General features: G+C 37.2%; 1 protein-coding gene across 1 annotated transcript in view; it reads right to left on the bottom strand.

Moving 5' to 3' along the window:
* The window catches only part of CRCP (CGRP receptor component), a gene marked incomplete at its 5' end in the record, with an annotated part of 28126 nt that extends 5053 nt beyond the window's left edge, over positions 1-23073 (bottom strand). The window contains 4 exons of the mRNA XM_009699175.1: positions 3302-3359; positions 16169-16263; positions 19600-19698; positions 23037-23073. Of these exons, the coding sequence (XP_009697477.1) occupies positions 3302-3359; positions 16169-16263; positions 19600-19698; positions 23037-23073 (289 nt within the window). The remainder of the gene's footprint in view (positions 1-3301; positions 3360-16168; positions 16264-19599; positions 19699-23036) is intronic.
* Positions 23074-26219: the final 3146 nt, after the last annotated feature.

The following is a 26219-nucleotide window of genomic DNA, read 5'->3' as shown; positions in this document are numbered from 1 at the left end:
AGTATAAGAGACCTCATCATCCTCACTGTGCTTCTTTTAAGATTTCAATACTAATATTTATTTCATTTAGCCTCCTGAGACATGACAATACACTGCAAATGTTGAAGAATAAATAAAGCTACACTGAAGAACCCTAAACAGTTCTGAAAGAACTGGGACACTGTCTCAAGGATAAGTAATATTTCATGGGTAACAAACCTCAGCATCACGAAACAGAACAATCTGTGGGTTAAAAGCTATTGTTTATTTGAATAATAAGCTAAGAATTCTGTTTAAAAAATAATCAGTAAACTACAGTAAAAAAGGAAATAGGGGCTCTGATCACTTCCAAAGCTATGAAGCACATAATTTAACTTCAGTGTAGGAGGTACATATTTTATGAGAAAAATGACTGCTGTTTCCTCCTTTGAGCAGTAATTTGAAATTGTTCAGCACCACCATGCTAATAGAAAAAAAGCACATAAAAAAGAAATAAAGTGAAAGACTGAATGATTGGATTAATATCCCTCAGAGATAATTAACCAAGCGTGCAAAGTGAGAAGCAAAATACATTGTTGAGAGAATAACATGTGTAAATCCTCTAATATCTTCCATTTTCCAGGAGAATACTTTACATTATTATTTTCTATTCAACAATAAAAGACAATCTGCCAGGCTGGTTATGCAGAGCACGTATCACAAGGTACGAAGCTCTCAGAGATGGAAATCTAGTTTTAAAAAGCACTGAATTAAAATCTACTTTTCCATTCAGAGAGAAGAATGTGGAGCAATTTGTTCATTAGAAAAGATGATGCTTAATCTTCAAACCCATCACAGTTCCACATTAAGTAAAGCTGGACTGCTGTCATGGTTAGATCAACATCACTGTCTTTTTTTTCCTCCTTTGTGAATCACTGAGCCAGGAACAACATATGTTAAAGATTAAAACAGGAGGTCAAGATAGCTGCAATGTGTACAGTGTTTTACCCTGTGGGATATGAATTAGAATTTCATGCTCCTTTTGTTGTTATTGTTGTTTGAAAATAAATCCTGGCACACAGTCCAGAAAAGACAAATATGAACAATTACAGCAATTTATGCATAAAGACTTACAAAAGAACTTCAGATCAAAAGATCACAACATAAATTTGCTTTTTAGCTTAAATATAATTTTATCAAAATTGATTTCTTGTTTGCATACAACTAAAGACAGCGAATTTTATAGAGGGAAAGTAAAAAACCAAAAAGCTGGAAAGGCTTTCATGATTTATTTCTGATCCAATTCCAGAAGCGACTCAAAGCTTTTGAGTGGCAGGGACACATTCAATGAAAAGAGAATCAAGGCAATTTTAGACCTAGTATTCACTTCTCTGTAGGTTGTCTCTCATCCATCGACTGCAGTGAATTGACTTGCCTGCATGAAATCTATATACGGGTAATCTTCTCCCTACCAACATCAAAGAAGAAAATGCTGGCAGCCTCCACGGCTCTGCATTATTTTATACTCAAAGATGCTCAGAGAAGACAGAGGTTTTGTGTGTTCAAAGGTACTGCACTGCTATAATCTCCTTCCCCGTCCTCACCGAACGCAAAAATGATTCAAGATAGCAATCAAACAGCAAAATCATTTCCTTGCTACGGCTCCTACTCTCTGTATTTCACTAACAAAAATGGTCTGCAGTTTCCTAGCAGTTATTGAGCTCAAAAGACTTTGATGTGCCTTGATGAAAGAGTAAATGTACAGCAATTTTGAGGAGGCTTATTTTAACATAGCGTTAACAATCCAGTCAACTTAGATTACTGTAATACTAGTTTTGGAGAAACTTGCCCTGGGAATTGCAGGGGTATCGCAATGGAACAGAAGTAACTGCATCCCCAATACTTCCATGACGATACAAATTCAGTAAAAGTATGACTATGACATTTTTCACAAGTTGCTTTTGATCATTACAGAAGGGTTACGTATCAATAATAGACTGACACTGAACTCAAATCTTGTATCTGTATTCTGTAAGTTTTGGCAATGAGTTATACCCAACTTTGACATTACAAACCTTGGAATATCTAAAGTACGACACTCTACAGAAACCTGACTTCTAATACAAACACCCAAATTTCTTATACTTGCCTCCTGGACTTCAAACACGATACAGTAGCAAAACTATTTTCAATATTTTATAGATAGGTAAGATAACGAGGAACTAGCTAGAGTAATGAGAGGAAGGGGGAAAAGACAGACAAAACCACACGGTTACCTGAAAGCAGCAAAAGATTATTGCATTTAAAGAACAAAAGGGAAAAAAAGACCGTACATGGCCTATATGAGAATATAATAAACCTGCATGTAAGCACATGAAGCTAGCAAAGGTATGAGACAGGCTCGACATCATCACTTATGACTAACTTCCTAAGCAAAACTCATGAAGCCTTAATTCTCTTGCTTGGGTTGATGAGTGACACTGATCTCTTCAATCACAAAACACAGTATTAATTCCTCAGCTAGAAGCATTTTTTTTAATGAGACGCCTTCAGCATTATAATGTCTACTCCTTGGCTACGAAAGAAAAATAGTCCTATTGGTACCTCTTTAATCCTTCGCTTTTTTTCAGCAAAATATGATCCTGTTACTACATAGTTTGGTTTCAGGATAAGATTGTAAACAGATGTTCTTAATGTAATCTTTATTAAAAGAATATCCTTATTATAATAATCTTTATTACCAAAGGATTTTGTATTCCTAAGGAGATACTTTAGAGAATATAACCATCTATTTCTATTTAGCGACAATCCCTCTTTACATCAGAATTACGTTTAACAGATTGAAAATGGCTACTTTCCATCAGAAAGTCTGTTTATATCAATTTCTCATTCTGCACCACTGCTCAAAATTCCGTATCAGTCATTACTCGCTCCTTTTCAGCATGCTTGGTTTTACTATAACATAAAAATCTGCCATCAAAACCACCATGTCATCACAGCTGTCAAAAAGTGAAGTACTTTATTAGAGAGCAGCAACAAGACAACTCAGGTTAAATATATTCTTACTCACAATACTGTAACTAACTTTTAATGGCTGCACTGGGCATTTTCAATATGTGATACTGAAGCAAACAGAGGTGGAGAATCTGTCTGAGAGAACGATGGGCAAGTCTCTAAGGAGGTCTCAGAGAGGAAGCAGAGTGGATTTGAAACCATGAATGTAAAGATGTGCATAAAGGGATACATTCAATCACTGACCATGAGAAAGTAATTACTCAATTGATCTTCAAGGTTAAAGCTGCTTTCATTTAAGCTTTGAACAGTCAGGAGCATTGTTACTTACCAGCTGTATTTCAACTGCCGTCACAGGCCTGTGGTTAAGCAACTGGAGCTTTTCTGCTCTGTTTAAAAGCAAAGCGTAAAACAATACACATTACTATATAATTTGTGGATCCCCCAAAATGACTGGTAAGAGGCAAATACATTCCTGATAGTTTAGTTTCTGACTGGGTTTGCAGTATGGTTTAATTGCCACGGTAATTTTGGTGTTTTAAATACAGTACTTCCTTGTGTTTTTAGACATATTGCTGTTGCCATCTCTAGTCTAAGGTGGCAAGGCAGAGGACCTTAGACCATTACTGTACAAGCATTAATTAACATGCACTTTTGCTTTCTTAAATGCTGTACAGAAATGCTAAACAACTCGTCAAAGATCACAGACTCTTTTGCTATGAGCACACAACCACAAGAACAATTATCAAGAAGTTACAATCCATCAGCCAAATGGCAATAACTTGTTTATTCTTCTAGCCCATTGCAAATGCAAAGTTAAAAAACCCCACAAACAGCTTGAAACCACTTGGTCACATGTACTCTCTGCATCCCACACAGTTTAAGCCAATGTACTTTTTTCATACACTATTATAATGGGCTGAGCCCATATTTTTACATGTGTCTGTGGACAAAAATGTAGCTTCATCTCTGTTCCCATGCAAATCTACCTTTCCATTGTGTTTCTACAACTGTTGGGCACCACGCAGCAAAGCAGGAGGGGAACTGAGCTGGACTGTAACCTCCTTGTCCTAGGTTGTTTTTTGATTTGATTCACTGCACAGTCCCACAAAGACTGGCATGACCACAGGCAGCAAGGTAGTGAAGATATGAGAAAATGACAAAAAAAACACCACCACCCTCAATCACAGCCCGAGTTGTAAAGGTATGGTCACTTATTGTGGTTTAAGAGACAAGTGATAATTCATTAATTTACAGTAATTCAAATGTTTCTGATTACCTGTCCACACTCTAAGGCAGACAGAAAGCAATTCTATGCATTCAGATTTGGAGTCCTCTGCCTTCAGTACAAAAGCACTTCAATAAATATTAGCTTTGTTTGGTTTGATTTTAGATATGAACCATGTTGCACCTGTATTTTTAATAGTTCAAATTCCATTCTCATCTGCCTACAAGGAGGAGAAGTCAGTAAAATTTTTCTGATGTCGGTACTTAAACACAAAACACTTTAATATTCAGGGAGATGGTTTTGCACTGAAGCCAGTGGTAAAATACCTGATACATTCAGAACCATCATTAAGCTCATCCAGCATCACTGCTTTTCTAGATGCACTGTAACCAAACCCAGTTATTAGCTCTACTTTTCATCAAGAAATCACAAATATCCATTAAAACACTTTGATCATTAAAATAGAAAAGGAAGGATATGAGGGAGAAAATTTCATTGACACATCAAATTTTTTTCTTTTTTTTTTTTTTGAAGATGTAATCAAACAAATATGTTCATTAAATACAAACCACAACCTTTAGACAACAGCTCTGCAGACAAAAGATATTAATTTTACATTCTACTTAAATACAAATAATTCTAAAACCAAAGTAAAAAACAGCTGTCAGATACCAGTAAGGCATATTTCATTAATTTCAGAAGCTCAAAACATTAACATTGACCACATAATAGCAGCACGGCTAACAATCTGAGCTGATCTTTGTGTTTTAGAACAGAAAAGCACAATAATACAACAGTCCTAAAGATACAACAGATGTTTAAAAGGGCATATGAAACAGTAACAAATGCACTCTTATAATAAAAATATACAAGTATAATAATAATAATAATAGACACAATGAGTAAAGGAACATACATGGGGGGGGTGTGGGCGACCAACAAATGTTCAGTGATTATTACTTGACACACAGCCTCTCCTAGCAGCCATCTATGTTTCCGCACAACCTCTTTATTGCACATATTCATGCGTTCACGTGAGATGTGACAGTTAACATGCACAATCTTCCAGCCTGTGATATAGTAGCGAACTATGATTTCGAAGAACTAAAGCTTGGAATTTATTATTATTTAAAGGGCATCTTTAATGCATATTTAAACAGATTCTAAAGAGTCTCCCCCTGGTTTATTGGACCTGTGGGTGGCTTTCAGGAGAACACAGATGCTGTAACTCACAGCCCCAAGCTCTCCTGTGCAGGTGTTTACAACCAAGAGGTCAACGTCTATGCCTCTGGAGATACTTTGGAGATATCGTCACCTTTCAAATGGCCTCCCGCACTGGCTGCCCTTGAAATCTAACACCAGCTAACAGCTTATAACATTGTCAGTGACTTCAATACTTCATCATTCATGTATGTGCACTGGTACATGTTCAAAGATGAAGGTGCTCATGCTCCTCAGGAGAAGCCTTCGATAAGCGATGCATTGCTCTGGTGTGTACATGCGATGCATTGCTCTGGTGTGTACATGCACACACGTGTACATGTCAAGAGACTGAATTTAATACTTAAGGTGGCAGGCAGCTGACACCCAAAGAGAACAAGGCCCTTCATTTAGCTGCTGAACACACCAAATGAGCAGCACTAGCATAAAATTTTCCTGGCTGATGTCTGCTGAAGCAAAAATCCTGTATTACCACAGACTGGATGATCTAACAGATCCTCTTCAGCTAAAATGTCCATGATTTCAAGTGACTTAGTGATGAGAACAGGACTACGGGAGACACTGTGGCTCAGTGAAGACAACAGCTTTACTGATACCAAACATCAAGCTCCATTATACCAGAGGGTTGTGTGATGTGTATTCACAGCCCTGAAGAACAGAAAACAGCTTCAAAGAGATGACATATGAATGGTTGTTTTCAGACCCAGCCCGCTGGTGAAAAAAACAAAATCCTAAAAAGGTTTTTAATAGTTCCACCTAGTCCCTGAGCCCTTCTGCCACCATTTTTATAAAATGCTGGAAAATAATTCTAATCATGCACTTTCACCTGCAATTTTAAAATGCAGCATTTGTGAAATATTAACAATTCACAACAGAAAACTCCAAGAAATCCTCCTATATATTCATTACCATAAAAAAGTGTACACAATTCAACATCTTGAATTTACATTTACTTTACAAATGTACCTATTTTTTTCCCCTCTCTAAATTTCAAAATTGGAGAAGGCAATAAAGAATTAGGACTTTATAAAAGGAGGGAAAAAAAAAAAAAGAAAATTCCATTTTAATCAACCACAGAACTGTTCAAAATGTCTGTAAAAAACGAGCTCAATCATTTTGGGTACCATCCTATCCTTTTAATCTTCTTTTCTACTTCTACAGAACAACATCGGAAAATCTTTCTCAGTCTTCAGAAAAAGCTTGCAATAAAGTGACATTTGGCCTCTGGATAAATGCCAACAAGCATGGCAGATTCCACAGTTAAAAGATTGTTTTTGCTGAAGAACAGGACGATGTTTCTACCGGCACATCGGCATCTGCCCTCCCAAGCAGAGCCATCAACTTACTCATTAAAGAAAACACGTTTAAATAGATTCCTAAAGCAAATATTTTAAACAGTGGTTTCAGAGTTTTTTCTAAGAAATGCTAATTATCAAATTAGTTCCTCGAGTTTGCCCATACTTATTTGTGTGTCTTGTACAAAGCAGTAAGGATCACTATCCTCATTTTACAGAGAGTAAGACTGGGGGGAATGATTTTAAGTGGTGAGTGCTTTAAAGGCATTGGGTTTTGGAGGTGTAAGAATAGGGAAGTGGGGAAGAGATGTGGCATGGGAGGAGAAAAGGAAAGGCCCTTAAGACAGTACATGGCAGCAAATGTTCCTATATTCTTTGAAGGCTTCATTAAATAATGTCAAAAAGGACTGTGTGGCCATGGCCCCTCTCCAGACCTCCTCCTTCCAGGCTGCAAAAATACAAGAGCATGCTGGGGAGAAGGTCCTTTGTGTCAATTATGGTATAAATCAGCATTTAAAGGCAATTCCCACTGTAGTGACTACGTTCTCTCTTCCCTCCTGCAGAATAACTGTTCACATTTTTCCTCCCTCTCCTGTTAACAGCCCTTTGGCAGCACAGACTTTGGTCTTAAATTCTGAATACTGTGATTTTTACAGACGACACAAAGGAATCAGAATTAGCTTGGTTAGGCAGATTTATTAGATTGCTTCGGTTTCAGAGAACCAAGGATGAAAGCCAAATATGTTTCCACTGGTGGGAAGCAGTGAATACACCTCCTTTGTTTTCCCATGCTAATCACTTATATCTATTTGGCAGTCTGATGTTTACAACAAGGGAATATTAAGAGCATGGCTGAATTTAACACTGAACTGAGAGCACCACTGTTGGCTGCTTTACTGTCAAAAAGATAGGGTATTTATTACTGCTGCCATTTACTACTGTCATAAGTAATGAAAGGACAGAAATAAAATCTTAATATTGACAGGAGAAAAGTCCTGAAATCCCTCAGACCAGAATTAAAATTAAGAGCAGGTCTATCACTGCCATAGAAGCAGAAGTCCAAACAGAGCTGGGTAAAGACTATTTAATAACACCTTCAGCATACAAAAATCTGGTCGATTCATCTGAATGAATGCATCAAAGATTTAGGGCTTTTTCCTCAAGAGCTAGGAAACTGCCTGGTTCAGAGCCTGGAGCACTTGACGGAAGCACAGACGCTGGTGCTCTGGTCCTGGCTTTCAGTGTTATTTGCTTTATGGTCCCTAGCCAAGCACGTGTCTGTGCCTCAGTTTCTAGACATCTAAAACAGAGACAACATTTTCAGCTCTCACAGGAGAGCTATGAGGATATCTACTTGTAAAACACCTCCTCCTCCTCCCAAAGCCCTACTTACAAAGATAGACTTTTACATTCACTGTTTAATGAATTCATGCTTTATACAAGTTTCTCACTGCACTGTACACTCACATGCCACTTCTGAGATCAGAGCCTTTTCAAACAAGTCTTTCTTCACTTTTGCAGCAAGACATATCCCAATTCAACCCTACAGCTCCACATCTCCACACAAAACGTATTATTTGACTTTTGTAAAAGGACACATAAGACAAATGTTCTCATATTCTTGTTTTTCAAAGTAGTATCTTTGAAATTTGTTGTTGGCAAAACTTCAGAGCCAAATAGACAGGATTAAATAGCCAAAGCCATATCATGCCCGTGCTAAAGAATGCAAATCTTATTTATCTTGAGCTATTTTAAAACCGGTAGAGCTCCATCATGTTTATCATAGAAAGATTACTGCCAGAGCAGGTAACAACAGAAATAAATTAAAACCAGTTATACATCATGAATAAAACAATCAATTAGTGAAACTGTTCATGTTTCCTGAAGACAAGAAATAGAGGACACAATAAATAAAGGTCACCTCTCAAAGACTTTTTGCTTACAAGCCATTAGCATTACTATAAGTCATTAGGGAATAGATAGAAGTTTTACAGTCGGAACAAACAGATCTCAAAAGCATTATTTCAGCAAAGTTGGTATCATTCAGAGTATTTGCAGTTTTAAAAATGTGTACAAAAGAATGAGAGATAATTTGCAAGTAAGTCATCAAAATGTGTTATCTGAAAAATTTCATGCCTGTTTTTGATCTGCAAAGCTCCCTACTGGAAAAATGACTCAGAACATCAAAAAGGAATTAGCAGCAGGGTGCAAAAAACCAAAAGCTACATAAATGACGTATATTCATCTGAAGGTGCTTGTGTACAGTTACAGGGTTTTAGAAATTATGAACACTAATTAACACTAAAAAATAATAATCTTTAGACATGTTCACGTTATATAATGATTTCAGCAATGCATTTGTTTTATTTACATAGAGATTGAATCCAAAGACACAATGACCAACTATTCAGTGTCATCTGAAAATTGGTACCTAGTCAGTTATTTGTTGATCAACTTAAACATCATTCTGATAACGAAAATGTAAGTTATTTTATTTTGGCAAACTATTGCAAGATGGCAAAGGGACAGTTGAGTGTAATTGAAGATATCTGGACAAACTTGTTGATACTAGTGCGGGTACACTGGATACTATTATGGGTAGATATGCTCCTCCTGCAATAGAGAACGGTAACATTTTATCTATTCTGTTTAGTAAATATCCAGCTGCTAAGATTATTTGAGAAATATCAAGTATGCACGTGTGCAGTTACCTCTGCTTACTCGGGAGGTCCACGTTAGCAGCTCTTCCCGCTGTTTGTACATAATACAGACATGCACTCCGAGTACATCATCGGAGATCAGCTCAGGGGACCCTTTTGTTGTTTCGGTCCCAGCTCCTCTCCCTGTGTGCAATTTCTGACCTTCCTACTTGTGACAAATGGAGCAACCAGGAGGTTACTACTCTTGGCATGCCTCTGAGGCAAATGCTCACAAAATGCCTCTGAAGTTCAATGCTGCAATAGAAAACTGGATTACTCGGCCCTCAACACCAGCAGCAAGCAGTGTATGAGTTGGCGCTCAGTACCCACTATGCTGACCTTTTTCTAACACTGATACCAAAAATTGACTGTTAGGATCACTGCCTGTGTGCACCTGGGATTTCCTGCTAGCACATACACAAATCAGAACCTGAATACTCACAATTCCATCAAAAATAAGCTTTAAGGCAGGCAAACACTGCAAGCCTGAACATCCATCAGTATCAATGCTAACTGCAGCATTTTGCATGGGTACAGATATGGTAAGCCTGAATTTAGTTGATGCTCCATTACATCTAAAACATAAAACAAACTTTTTCCAACTTGGACGATTCCATCTTTACACTTTCTACAACATGCATGTTTACACTCACGCTCATTAAATAAAAAAGAGAGCTGTCCCATTCATCTAAATAGGTGGTGAAGAATATTTTCAGCTGAATTGCCCTGAAAAAGTAAGTCTTTGTATTTCCTCTGGACTGCCTGGATTTTAGTAACAGTTTGGAACATGAAAACTGCTCATTCAAGAGAAGAGTATATAGAAAAAGATGACTGACGGCTGAAAGCCGTTTTCTCACATAAAAGCAAGGTTCCACTAATCAGAGTTAATCATTCGTTATGCAGACTCTTACAGGACCTGCCTAGTGAGAAATCCCAAAATGGCAATTACTGCTGTTAGGCTGAGCAGTGCCTCCCCACTTCTAGGCCACATCCAGCAGGAGCCGAGACTCAGCTAGAGCCAAGATCAGCATTTCCAGCTGAGGGCAAAATGACATGGAGTGGGCTTTGAGACACATAAAGCTCAGGCTGCGGGAGACAAAAATGCGTGCAGTTATGGGAGAAGAAAATGGGTTTGAGGTCTGTGTTTGAGGGACGAGTGTACATTGTAGGAGGTGAGGATGTAGGATTACAATAGTGCAATCCTTCACAATCCAAAAAAATGTTCTCCTAGAAGACAAATAAAAAAAAGCACTGTCTTCTGTTCAAGCTCACACTGTATATCTGGATAGACAGAATGGACAGCACATTGCTACAGCGCATAATAAATTCACAGATTCTAAAAAAATAATAAAAACTGACATGCTGTTCTGCAAATTAAGACAAAATGTATCGTATTCTGTCAGCAGTAAGCCAAATATTTGCAGCATTTATATTTTAACCAAAACCTCACATTGTGTGTGTTGCTATTGCCCATTTTTTAGCTACTGAACTCCTAGACGCTCTGTGTGTGTGTATATATATATGCATGTTTTGTTTTTCTAGTAAGAGATCTATAGGCACGGGTAAGAAGATAACAGTATTAGTGCCAAGATACAGCACACAGTGCTGAAAAAACAAACCCCTAAAATATCTGTGACCCTGCAGAGGCAAATTCATCCTCAGGAATGTACTTTTTTTACTTGCTAGAAAAACTATAAAGTAACAGCAGTTTACATACCCATGTATTTTATTACTAGCTGAAAATAACTTAAGATTCAAATCCTATCGTCTTGAGTCAACCACAGCAACTCATCTAAAACGTCATCTGAATCAAGATGACAGGATCTGGCTTTCCGATGAGCAGTCCTGAGCCGTGGTCTGTGAAATCCCACTACCAGTCTGCACGTGGTCTGTGGAAACATATTGGGCTGTATTCTCCACAGCAGTTACCAGTGTACTTCAGTGTCAGTACATTTGTCCAGGATGAAATCTGAGGGCTGATAATGGTATCTGAATGCAAAAAACTGAGCAACACTGCTACAGATCAGAGGGTTAATTTCCAAGCAATTCAGAGGGAAACACAATAGTCTTTTTAAAGACTCTTAAATGATGCCATTGTTAAACTAGCACCATCCCGACTTTGGTGTTGAATATTCACTTTGAAAGCTCTGGAGGAGACAAAAATTACAAAGTAAATCATTCAGCCTTTAATATTTTAGAGGTTTATATTTGTTGTAGTTTTTGGCAGTAATGAGGGAAAATACTTTCTAACTGATTTTCAGCTCAACACTTCCTTGAAATTGTTGATTTAAAGACAAAAAAGGCAATGTTTACATCCAATTTTTTAAAATTAAAATAATACACAGTGATTGGAAATTTGATTATTCCAAAATTAGATCTAAGATAGGCTATCAGTAACAGGGAGAAGTACAAGTAGAGGCAATTTTCATTTTACTGTAATTACAGAGTGCAAGCCTAATAAATGTTCTTTTCATGTAAAGCCATCCGCACTACCTTATAAAATATGAAGCCATTCCAGGGACTAAAACTGGAAAATTAGCTGCTAGTGGCATACTGTATTTCCAAGTACAACATGGCTTACTGTACTTTAGCATTAGCCAAAGCTTGAGGCCTCAAAAAGGTAATAATAAAATTCACTATGATGTCAGTTCACAACTTTTCATTTAAAGAAAAATCTGTTCTACAGCTTCAATTTTACCAAAATAACTGATTGCAAAGAAAAAAAAGTGCTTTACCATACTTTACTGACTATATTAGTAAAACATATGTTTAGATCTCTTTGATTTTGCTCCATGTAGCAAGGCAGCTATCTGAAATTACTCTGAAAGGTTTAAGTTGTTTGTACACATTAGTATTTATTTTTAAAATTTGCCTTTTAGGAACAATTTTTTTTTTTCTGCCTGTAACACTAATGAGAAAAACTCATCACAAACTGGATGGCTCTCAGTGAAAAAGATATGCTCGGCTGTTAACCTGAGGTTTTCAGTAGCAACTATCAGCAATAACAGAAATAAAAGACTTGAGGTGATTTTACAGCAACTGCACCATTTGCCAGCACAATGCTATCAACTCTCTAACTGGAGCCAGAATGTTTCAGGACATTGCGTGTAGCCTGATGAGTGATGCATTCCGCATGGTTAGTATTGCAGATTTGTGGAAGGAGGGCAGGAAAAGCGAGAATTCACTTGATTAAAAGCTCCGGTTCTTTAAATGAACGTGCCTCAATTCTTCATGCCTCTCTGGATGGTGTCTGGTCTTTCACTGCCTTGACATTCTGGCATACACTAGCACAACCTAGTGCTTGAGTGCTGCAATAGGATGCTGAGTGGGGAAACCCAGCTCAGCACACTACCTACGTCCATCAGGTTTTTACACAGAGCTGCAAATCCTTCTTATATTCAAAGCCCTGAAGCCCCTGTATTAGAAAAGAAGTTGCTGAGCCTAATTAACAGTACAAACACACTGCTTAATTGTTTTTTCCTTGATTAGAGGCAGAGTCATAACAAGGAACTCGAACAGCAGAGGAAGCAGTCTAAGATGACGGGATGTTTCTGAGCAGTCGTGTCTTTTAACCAGATTCTCTATTGCTCTTGCAATGAGAAAACAGAAAATGCTGCTATGCCCTCACTGAGGAGAGACACCAACTAACATACAGCTTAAATCAAATCAGCTACCTTCAGAAAACTGTTACCAGCAGAGACAGCGTATGACCAGCTAAGAGATTAAGGGAGAGAGCACATCTTTGAATGCCTTATCCAGAACGGAAGCAGCAAAGACAGACTCTGGACTTCATTACTCTTTGTGGGAGGAAAGGTCGTTACAGCAAGATCATGTAAGCAAGGTCCTGGAGAGCAAACATCACAGGTTCCTTCCTCTCAAAGGAGAAGAAAGCTCTCTACCAGATAACTGGAACAAAATCTCTAGTGAAGTCGTTTATACAAATACCACCTCTATCCCACAGAATGGAAATTATTAAAGCCTTTATTTTTTCATTTATTTAACAACAGAGCAGTGTTGAAATGATCTTGGTTATGAACCAAAGGGTAGTTCAAAATTTCCTTGGAGGCATTACTATTTTAAGTGGTTTAACATAAAGTGCATCATATAGTAACTGCACACCATATGCTTTCTGTGTTTTGGTGTGAAGAGGCTGCCAGATGGGCTCTGATACTTCTAGCTTGAAGTGTCTGAACGGAAAAGATTAGAAGAAAGAAGAAGTGCCAGGATCACACTGAACAATTCCATTTCTTATTCTGTAAAGTATGTGGCAAATGCAGAGCTGACAAGTTCTTTACCAGATGACAAAGACACTAACAAAGTAAAAGTTGTACAGGATGCTCAAGAACTAAGGTATCACAGTCCAATCTGAGTTCTGATAAGCCATAAATGCAATAAATTTGTAAACTAAACCAGTGTCTGGCTCTTCACTCTCATCCTTCTGCCATTACGCAGAAGGAAATTACTTCAGGATAATTCTCTTGCTTATCTTACAGACTGATTCAGAGAAAAAGGATACAGAGGATGATACCTAAAACCAAAGGCACCTTCTAGCACCCATAAAAAAATTAAATGGTCAAAAAGTTCATTTTAAGCTTGTAACTATGTCAACCTTTGTAGCAGTGCTATATTCAAGCTCATAGAACATGCACGCGTCTACAAAACAGCCAGGCACTATGACAGACTGAGCTAGAATTTTCTGTGGTATGATCCAACATCGTTTCATACTTCACTCTTGGAGACTCCGTATGGTGGAGCAGATGTGGCCAAGGTATCTAACGTGGTAACAGAGCTCCCCTGCTTTTTGTAAGAGTTAACCCTTAGGTCCTGGTCAAATTCTACCAGAAAGTAGTTTAGAAGTGAGCTTTAAAACAAAAAAGAGCCCTTTGACTTTTAATAGGACTCTTCTACCTAAGTCATTCAGTTATTTCTGAAAAATCCTACTCTGCCTTTTTAACTCCCGATGGCTTTTTGCTGTGATACAGCATTCTTCTGGTGCTTTCCTAAACTGCTGTCCTGTACAGACTGAACAAGCTCGTTTCACTTCAGACAGGATGACTGTTTCACATTACCAGAAATGAAAGATGCTCACTACTTACTCAAGAAATAGTTTGCTGCCAATTTTAAGACGCTCTCTTTCATTTCCATCCTATCAGTTCTTACAGTAAACAGAGTATTTTCTCCATGCTTCGATACCTCCATGTCAGAAAATAATTAAGATACCTTGCCCACTACATAAATTAGTATCCTGCTATATAAGATGAGCTATGGGAGGACTAAACGCTGACATACTGACCTGGTAACTTTAGTTCTACAAAAGAAAGCGCTACAAGCAAAGTTACAATACCCATGACAAAGCTTCCAAGTACTAGCATCCCTGTGTCTGCAATGACAGCAATACTGTCATTAGAGCTGCTGATACACTGGATGTGAGCATAATTGTTTGTACAGAGGGGGCAACGAAAGTCAACAAAATAGCTGACAATCTGCTTTCTACTCAACTTACTATGCTTTGGACAGGGTAAAAACTTGCCTTGTAGCACTGCACTCTCCAGACGCTCTCACTTTGCATTTCTTTTTGTGACACAACCAAATTATTATTAAGAGCCTCCTTCCCAACGCATGAACTCCTTGGGAGTCCTTCCAGCAAGGAAGAAAAATGCAGTCAGTGTCTATACAGTATAAACTACTCCTTTGCAGTCAAGAAAGAGGCATTTAGAAGCAACTGAGTCTTTGTTCTTTCTGCTTTAAAAATGAGATGACTGATTAGAGCTATGCAAGCAAGTAGCCAACTGATCCAGTTTCTTTTGGGTTCGACTATTTACAACAGGCTTTGCTCACACTCTAGAGAGAGGTTCAAGAGGATTATGCGCTTCAAGCACCATGAACAGGCATTTGCACCGCAGCCAAAGAGGAAAAATGCCCTTTGGGTCTTGTTGTAACTGTGAAGGAAATTTTTTTTTTTTTCCTACGCAGGAATTCCCAAAATAAGAAGAATGAATTGTTTGTTCAGCTTTGCTAGAAACTGCAGGGGAGGGGAAAAAGGTTGATTGACATAATATTTAGGTAACTGAAACGTACATCTCAGAAATCCTAGTGGACATAAATATCAGTGGACAAACGGCACAAAAAGACAAGATGAACATCTTAGTTTGCTAAACACCATCTAGAGAGCATAACCCTGAGAGATGAAGTGTGGTAACTGGGGTTCACAGTGTCACATAAAACTTAACTTCGGAATAACATTCTTTCCCACACATCTGTATTAGGATTTCATTTACTTACTACCTCCCTGGAATACAGTCACCTTTTTTGCCTCTCAGGAAGGAATGCATTTTTGCCTAAGGAAGTTCATAAAAGTAAGACTGATAATGAGCCGAGGTTGAGTTGGGGTTTTTTTTGCAGTTCTCTTACTATGTTCAAAACCTATTTACAACTTACAACTTCTTCCTCAGAAAACATTTCAGCAACTCTGCTTTGTGCTTGGACCACGTGAAACCATGCTAAAAACCAAAATACTGACAAGAATCTGTTTGAGAAATACATTGGTAAACACAGGTCCACTTAGGGAAATACCCATCCATGTAGGCGCTAACGAGTGAAGGGAAAGATGTTTGGATGAGTATTTAAATAACGGCAGAAAATACTTAAAATACATTGATCAAAACGAGACAGATTATCATACTGTGTACACGGGGATCAGTTTTTCAACACTGCCATGAGTTTATACTTTTATTCAAAGGCACATTTCTACTTACTTGGTTAGCTTATGGCTTTTCATTGCTATGAGGAAATCTCTCACAGTCTCAGGACTCTGGTATCTACAGGGTGTTTTTGAAATGTACTTCAGTGTCTGCAACGGACAGAAAGAAAGTACACATTATTTCAGTTACTATTCGCTTTACCAGTTTTGTATGAAACAAGTTGGTTTTGAAAAGCCTCATCAGTACTACCCAGAAAAACTGGAAGAGCCAATTCAGGTTTTAGGGTTTGGCTTTTTACTTTTTTTTTTTCTTTAACAGTGGGAAGTGCAGTCATAGACGACACAGATCACTCACACTTTTCTGTCTTCACTAAGACTACACTGATATTTACTGAGGAAGTAAGAAACAGGCAATATGTAACTACAATTTTATGTAATGGAAATTACACTAGTACTTATCTAGAAAGCCCCAGTGAATTCATTCTGTAAAGACATGACCCAGCCAGCTCATTGCATACCCAGGTGAGAATTACAACTTTGACTATACCCTCTGTGGCTTTGGATGGCCATTTATCTGATCTGTTCAAAGCCCAAAGTCACATGTTGAAGAGTACAGGAAAGGAGAGAGTTTTAGCTCTGTCTACTCAAAAAAACACCTGCTGTTTCTGAAAGACATTTGCTTTCTTGGTTTGAAATAATGTCAGGTGATGCTAAGACTGTGATCAAGACATACCTACAGCTGTGCTGAATAGTTATCACTCAAATTTACTTTTCCTTTTAAAACCAACATTTACTGATTCAATGCTAGTTTTAAAAGGTACTCAGATACAGGGTTTGGGGTTTTTTTTTGTGGTGTTTATTTTTTGTTGTTTTGTTTTTTAAAAGCAGTAACACTTCAGAAAAGTTGAATACTATTCATCCTTAACACTATGTTACCTTCTGCCAAATTTTCATGTTTCATGCCAGGGATACTCTCACTGCCAACCCATAAATAACTTATTAAGCTCTCCAATCTATGGTTGTTTTCACCCTTTATATGCGTATTTGTCAATACTTTCTTAAAGTTCATAGAAGCAAGTTAGGTGGGTTGTCATGAAAATCTGCAAAATACTGTAGTATTAGAAATGTTTATCTGAGTTGAGACAATTTATCTTTGCTCCATTTTTTACATGTAACACCTACCAACCTCAGCTAACTTTTGAAGCAGACGTTACATCTGCTTGCTTTATTTAGAACAACACAACACCTAGCAGACAGATAATACATAATGTAATTTGACCTGAGTGAAAAAAAACTTGTTGATAAAAAACCCACACATATTCCAGTTCACAGCTGTCCTTTCAGCGGAAGCAGCTTAGAATCTTCCTGAATGTTCCTTGTCACTTGGATGAGACCCCAAAATGAAGAGCTGGAAATAATGAGCATCAATGCAAAAGACAAGGAAATGCTTGCATTGTCTGCAGTGTGTGCATCAGCAACTGAAGGATTTAAAAGAGTATTGTCAATGTTTGTTTTGAATTAAGGAAGAAAATCTTAATCTGTTGATACTGCATGGCTATACATAAAGCTTAGAAGTATCAATACAACTCACTCATGATGCATGAACTGGATTGCAAATACAGACATACGTGTGGTAGGATACAATATCTACAATAATAATTAAAGAAAAGTTAAATTCTGTATGATACTCCGAGTTTCTTTCTCAGAAAAATCTGTAAACTCAATATTTATGTTTGAAAAGTCAGAAGCCAAAAAAGCTGAACCAGTATTCGCAGAGCAGAAAACAACAGATACTGGGAAAAAATGAGCTACAAGGTCAGTATGGTAAATAGGAAAATATGCAAATGTATTTCGAATGTATTTCCATTAAAATCTGTTCCCATGTAAAAATGCTAGGTAAAGGAAAACAGACTTGAATAACACTGGATAATTCACCTGTCCTGGTTTCGGCTGGAATACAATTAATTTTCTTCCTAGTAGCTGGTACAGTGCTCTTAAACCACCACATAATCCTACTTAACAGATAGAGTGTTGATGAAATATGAATCACCGGTATTCTTAAGGACCAGTTTCATTGGACTACTGAGAAATATATTTAAAAGCACAATAAGGTGTTAACTCTCCTTCCTGTAAGCCCTGTCTGACCTTTCCAGATAAACTGAAGTTGTTATTCAGTAATAATGGCTGAAATGAAATCATCATACTGTCATGTAATAAAATTATTTAATAGGAGTTATTTCTTTTCTAGTTTAGTCTTTTTTTGGCAATTTCAAATCAATTAAAATGCCAGACATACAGCAAAACATAGCTCCAGTATAGCAAGCTTCATCAAGTTATTTCAGTACCAATGGATACAAGCCTGCACAGAGCTCATGAAGATATGCTCCGTATGAACAAAGACAATCCCGTAAGATCAAATTCTGGTTTTCTTTCAGTCAAATATAAAGAAAATACACCTAGAGTTTACATTAGCTTCACTGCACGCACAAACACGAGCATCCTATAGGTATTTAACATGTAGCAATATAACAAGGCAATTAAAGCTTTAAGGTGCATTCTGACAAAATATACTTACAGGATCTTTCTCAGCTGTTTCAAAAAAGTACAGGAAGAGACTGTTAGTCTCCACGAAGATTTAAAATAGATTTTTTTTGTAAGCCCTTATTCTGTTGAATATGAGGCTTAGGAATTACAACTCTATACCTTTTCAAACAAAGCCAGAACTAAAACAAAAACAGAGCCTAGGCCAAATCTTGTTCACATGAGTAGTTTCACTGCTCAACAGGATTACTCATGCAAGCAACGCAAACTGCTTTCAACTCGCTGCCAATCGTGGTGCTACTCATGCAATTCTGAGACACAGCCACGATAGGTCATACTGCAAGTCTATGAGGAAGCTGCTAATTTGAGATATTTCAAATGTTAATATTTGTATTATATGACTTTAAAAGTTCTTCCTAGCAACTGATTAAATATTTATTACCAATCTGGCATCCAACTGATGTTGCTATCCATATATATGATTTTGTTATTCTTTTGATGAAAAAAATAATCTATTTTAGTTGGAAATTATTAGTTTAATTCTGTTAATAAAAAAACACCATATGTGATCTGTGCCTCAGCTTTGAAATCATGATTACATGGTATCATCAATTGATCAGATGACATCAAGTTCTGCCCTGGGTCTTAAAAGGACAGAATGTTTGGAACAAAAAAATGCCCATGAAACTAAACATCTAAAAAAACAGGGGTGTTTTTTTATTTTTTTTGTGATAGATTTTAATAAGAGCAGCTGCATGCCTCTGTGCTGACAGCACAGTTAGCCTATAACCTGAATAAACTGACCACAGAAAAGTGGCAAATAAAATATTTTACTGTGTTTTTTAATAGGGGAAATTTGATACAAAACTATTAATATACAGACCTAACAATACGAATTACTCCAGCTTGGCCTAATTTGCAAAGGAATTTCACAGTGCTACTCACTTCATACATGATTGTGTTCAGATTCTGCTGACCAGAGCTCTGCTTGATTTTTCCACTCTCTTTGCGCTGCTGCTTAAGATCAGTAAGTAACTGGAACACCTGAGGAAAAAAAGAAAGTGTTTTAGACCATTTGAGAGTATTTTACCTAAAAATATTACAGCAGGAAAACATAAAACAACAACGCAAAATCCTATCAACCAAACAACAAAAAAAGCGTGGTTTCTTCGGTGAATGCACCAGCAACTGAAATGAAAAATGTTTTAGCACCAGAATGACAAACAGGTAAGTGAATTGTTTTTAAAAAATTGTTACTATTTTAAATAGATTTTCAGCACTTATTAAATGTTATCCACGAGCCCCAAAGAAGAAGCTGCCAGGATGAATCTATCCTTCTTGTTCATCTTATCTCACATCCTGAACAGAGTTGGGTCATACCCTGCTCTACTGGCACAGAGCTCCCATTTAAATAGGAGTGATGCTTGAAACAAAATGTCACACAAGTTTATGGCTCTACTGGATTTGTTAAGACAGATTTACCTATAAGATTAAAATAGATATATATCCTGTCTCACAGAGATGCAATCTTACATTATCTGCAAAAGCAGTAAACTCTACAACTGTCACACTGCCAGGAACCAACTAAATAAAGGCTTGACCTATAGATGCTCCTCAGATTAGTGATCCAATTGTAAATTCCACTGGAGTTATTCATAACAGTAAATGTTACAGTGACCAGCACGGTGTTTTGGTATGTTAAACCACAAAGATTAAATTAGCTCTCTATTTCATCACAACAATGTAATACACACAGACGTTCCTGAAAAGAATGTAATAAAGTTGTCTTCACATTTATGATGCAGTGAATAATAATGTAGGAGCAAGATTCAGAGGGTAAGTCTGAAGGTAAGGAAGACGTTTTGATTTTTGCAACTGTGCTTTGTCAAATCTGTTGCAACACCGTAACATCTTTATTCATCATAGCTAGATATGCAGGAAAGTGTTGGGATAGCATCACTATTACTCTTTTATTCCCATAATAAATCACATTACGTTGAAATTCATTCAAATGTTTTGCCTCAGGCTTTACAGTATATCCAGAGATGATACCCATAGCAAAGTAACAGACCACTTCTTACAGTTTATCCCCTAATTTTTAACTAGCTTCATTCAAGATCCAGATTCAATGGCGTTATAAACTGACAAGTCCATAGAAATAAGAATACAAACATTTCTAGACAGAAATAAGAATATAACCAGCTATGAATCCCACAATTACTTTATAATGCATCTTCTATAAAAAAGGAACACCTGTTAATCCTGATTTGAAAGCCAAAACTCAAGCTATGAACTTTTATCTAATAAATATTTGAAGAAAATATAGCCGGTGACAACGAAATACAAAATGACAACTCCAAACTCACAGAATAAATGTAGGCATAGGACATACAACATGTCAGTCCTGAATACTCCCTTCAAACACCACTTTCTGTGCAAAATATTACCTTGATAAAGAGAACGTTAACTATGCCAGTCAAATTGCAACTGGGAAGAGGAGCAAACAGAAAGAAGTTGGTAGTTTTAGGGGAATCAGTACTTTGAAGAGCAGTGAAAAACCATGCCCCAAAAGCCTATAGCTGCAGACACTGCAAATCCCTTCCTGCAAAGAATCGAAAAGCTGCATGGGTGACAACTGCTGTGAAAGGGAAATGAGAAATAAGCACTCTCATCAGTAACTTCGGTTCCTACCTTATTTTGCTCTTGTTCAACACATGGGGTACATTCACCAACAAAAAGCCTCAGCTGAAGAAAGTTCTGACTGAAGAGCATCAAGAACGGATTCTGCGATTCTCCCTATTCGGGATCATACCTTTAGGACACCTATAGATTTTACATCATGTGACTGACACCACTACTTGAACCTCAGCAGGTAGTAATTCTAGATTCCAACAAATATCCCAGCAAACGAAGAAGTAGAGATAATTTTGCAATAAATAATCTTGGAAATACTTGCTATTTTCTGTACTGCAATAGTACATGTTTTTAACAAACAGACACTTAATACTACTTTGGCTGACACAGTCTATTTCTTAAGCAAGACAGTTTTTTCCAAGTACCTCATTAAAGTTCTTCTAACAGTCACCAGATGGTTGCCCTGCTGTATGCAGACAGATGCAGCTCAAGAGAAAACATTTCAAGATTTATTTCAGAATAGGATGAAACAGCTGTGCAACTTTGAAGCTTCAGCAATAAAACAATATAAACAAAGCACTTAGGTTATTAAAACCGTTCAAAAAATTACATTCATAAACAAAGCACTGGAATCTTTCCATTATCTGGCTGAAGTTAAACCAACAAGAACACTACGTTTCTTTCTACTTCACTAAAAAAATACCTTTACTCAAGAGAGGAAAATGATTCAGAACTTATCCTCGCTAGAAAATGAGGTTATTTTTTTATTTGTTATTTGTATGCCAATATTCATTGTTTGTTATGACAGGGCACTGTAGCTTCCCCATGACACCAGACCATGGTACATCACTGGCTTCTACGAGTGTTTATCCTGAGTAACACATCTCCCATCAGCAAACTGCCTCACCCTTACTGTAACCTAACCTGATTTGGAAACACCTCAAGATCTTTAAAAAAAATACTGTCAAGCATTCAGAGGTGTAAGACTGCATTTCCAGTAGCACTGGCTTTAATAAAACTATGCATTAATGAGTTATAGGTTCTCAGATGATACTGCATACCACAAGGTTAAAGTTAAATACCAAACATTGATTCCAGCAGCAGCCATCTGTGCAAAAATATTTGAATTTTTCTGTGAGAATTTTTATTTGCAATATTAAAGAGACTCCAGCAATCTGCGTGTCACAGACTTGGTGGTATACTGGCTTAACATAAGATAAAATTTTTTTAAAAAGGTATTTTGGACATTGCTGCCCAGTTACAGAGGTGTCAACGTTCCCGACTTGGGATTCGATGCACCATACAACATACAGCGAATGCAGTGCACTTGCTCCAATACACAAGCATATAAGGATGTGGAGAATGAACTCCTAAATAACAAGCGACCACACACAAGAAGATTCAACAAACTAAGCACACCGCAACAGTGTAAATACAACAAGGCTGAAGTTAAAGTTACTGACATTCTAAAGATCTGCTCCTCATCTATTTGAAAAACATTTATATATGTTTTTATAGATTCGGGACCAAACAAATAATGATAGAGTATCAATTACTGACGAAAACCTTTCCAGATCTTCTTTAAAAAGCTTTCTTCTTAAAAACAAATCAGACGTGGGGCGGAGGTGGAAATCACATATAGGTCTTGCTGGTTGCCACGGGCAATTTTCAGCTTCCAAGGAAGTGTACTAAGGGAATGATTACGACTTTAAACTGCTGGTTTAAAACCAGGATGCAGACAAGCTTACCTCGAAGTTACTCAGCAATGCGGCATTTGCATCTTTTCTAAAAGAAAAAATGAAAACGATTATTTATGATCCAAATGAAATTGCTTAAAGTTTTTCTTCGCTGAGTCACAGACTCTAAAAGAACAGACACTATTTTCATGAAGTTAAAAAAAATCCCCAAGAAATCTATTTTTGGTGATTCTACAATTACCAAGCTGTTGCCACCTCTGGAAAATATTTTTCCATATTGTTAGTAGAATTATTACATAAATATACAGTGTATTTTGCACAATTTGCCCCATAAATCGTAATACACTTGTACAACATAATCCTTTTACTCAGCCACCCTATTTATTCCCTCACTCAGTTTTACAAACTAAAACCAAATTGTCTTTCTCCTTCCTTACAAAAAAAAAAAAGGCCTCTAGTTTTATTTGGATGAAGACTGACGGGAAAAATAATTCAGAGTACACACGCTATTTATTAGTCAAGAGTACGGAAAAAGAAAATGCAATTACTATTTTAATACCATGTCCATATGTGTGTGTATAGGTATAGATATGGCACTATATTTACACATACTATACTGAGTTAAAAAACAATTATTGCATTTCCTCTTTATTTATTCTTTGAATCTTTATGTGCCTACTCCTTTACTACCAGGGCAAGGCTGAGAGTTTCCCACTTTCCACCCGCCAAACACTTCCCCACTAATTCTGTCCCAATTAAGCAAGAATCCTTATCCACTGCTGGTAGGCTGAATGCCCCGAGACAAGCATACATTTAGACTAATCATGCCTCTATTACTACCAGATATTTTAATTTTATGTTTTTAATTTAAAAAAGGAAGAAAAACTGACACAGAGCATACTATATTCCCCGAATAACACGTTCTGCTGAGCAGTCAGGAGCCACAACAACAGAAAGTTTCTATACAAAAGGAAAAAAAGGCCTTTCTCAGGTCTGTGCAGCAGCTTATGGAAAAAAAAAGAGAAAAAAGGTACAATGTATTGTTAAGCACCATCAACTGTCTGAATAGAACTGTCACGTTCATCACTTTCAAATGAGTTAAATTCGTCCACAAACTTCCACAGGTTCTATCATTGTTTTTAAATGAAAAGGACCTTCTAAAATACGCTGAGATGAACTTCAATTTCCATTTCGCTGACTCGAGTGAAACTTCAGCAAGTGAGCTCACACACGCATTAGTTTTCATTCATGTTTTACAAACCATATAGCTTTTGTTGTTAGGTAAATGCAATTCTTCAGAATGTTTGCATTCATGCTATCGCTACAGAAATCCCTATGGATCAAAGACATTCTTTGTTAGAAATAATAATGCCAGAGAAGAATTATATATGGAATTATTCAGTTAAGTGAAAGGGTCATATAGAGTAAATACATTACTATGCAAATGAGTCTGTGAAATCTATCTGAAGTTAAATTTTTGTTGTGCTGAAATACCAGAATTATAACTGATAAGACCAGTTTCAAAAACTTTTACAGAACTTAAAGTAGAAATACAACTTTCTTCAGTCCTAACTCTCATGAAGCAACTATCAATTTTACATTCAGAAAGTAAGAAATTATTTATAATTAATTCTAATGTATATTTTTAAATAGTCAACTAAACAGTATGCTTAATATTTATGAGATTAAGACTTAAGCAGAAAGGGAAAAAATGTGATGTTAATACTAAATGTATAAACACTTTTTAGAATCTTTACATAGGTAATATTTGCCCACATTTTAGTCTAAATCAAAATGCTGAGAAGGTCTTCTGCATATATCAAAAAATATCTTAGTATATGGCATCACACCTCTAAAAATATCACTGATAACTGATGGTTTTAAATCTACCACTTAAAATATGTCGCATATTTAACACACAATGTTTTCTGGAGGGTTCTTTTCTCCAGTAACAGATACTTCTGACGTGGTAAGAACTTACAGAGGTTTTCCTAGTTGCAGAGCTTCTCTCTATGAAGGCCACCAGCCAGGAGGCAAAAGGCTAGGAAGGTTAAATTCCAACACTAATTCAAGTGCAAAATGGACTAAATTGTTCCATTCCAACGCAAGGGACATTCACTCACAGCTCAGGACTTCAGCCCCCAGGTCTTCCAGCTCTGATACACCTTCCTATTGGGACTAAAAGAGGTAGCGCCAGTAAAATAAGTTGGGCTACTCAAGGTAATAAAAAACAAGTGGATGTATAAGCAGCATCACAAACTTTCCATTAATGGTACCAAAAGCGTCTTTCTCAGCAGGGCAAATCCTATCCTTCCTCACATGCAACAGCAACTTTCAGCCTGTGTACGTTTCACAGCATTTTTCAGTACACAACAGCAAGAACACCTCATTTCCCTGCAGGCTGCTACTCAAGTTAAGGCTAACATAGCACAAACCCAATTTCGATGGATGTTTCTTATTTGTTCTCTCCTTTCGAATTTTATGTATAGAGGATTTAATTATAGTAGTATAGAAGATTTAATGATAATAAAGCTTCCATGGATAACATGAACTGCAGTACCTCCGCTGACTTTGGCAGATGCCGACATACATCACATGAGACTTGCATCCTCCGTGCTCCCATTCACTAGAAGCCAGCACCATGTACATATATATAACCACACAATGTAACAAGCTCCACAGAACTAATGAGTTTCTAAGCTTTAAAATATGTCAAATCCTCTTGTTTTGTGCCCAGGTGACTCTTAACAAGACAGCAACACACATAGTGCTGTGAGCACAGGAAGGCAACAAAACCTGCTGCCAGGGACGGCAGCCGGGGAGCTGGCTGGTGTAACCACACCAAGTTATCGGCCAGCCAAAATTTTGACTCGTCTCTTGTGTTTGCAATTGCTGGCACACACTCGTTAAGTTTTCTCCTTCTCCAGCATATTCAGCTCCTGCAATAGCTTGTCTACCTGACGCTCACAGGAATAACACAGGAAAGCCGCAGCATTCAGATTTCACCTCTCCCAGGGCAGAATGGAGAAGGGAGCAGGAGGAGACAGGAGGGCAGGGGAGATGGGGATGGAGAGCGGGATTCAAGCTGAGCCATGATACCTTTTCCCAAACAAACAGGTGCTTCAGCAAAATTTTTAACGCAAACAAAACCCCCTCAATTTCTCATCAGAATACCTGAACACACTGCTGCTTATTGGGGTCTTAAAGGCCCAATTCACCCCACACACACACCAC

This window comes from Cariama cristata, unplaced genomic scaffold (assembly GCF_000690535.1).
Source record: "Cariama cristata isolate BGI_N322 unplaced genomic scaffold, ASM69053v1 scaffold23494, whole genome shotgun sequence".
Lineage (NCBI taxonomy): Eukaryota > Metazoa > Chordata > Aves > Cariamiformes > Cariamidae > Cariama > Cariama cristata.
Note: the sequence above shows the minus strand (reverse complement) of the source record. Positions and strands in the feature narration are given on the sequence as shown.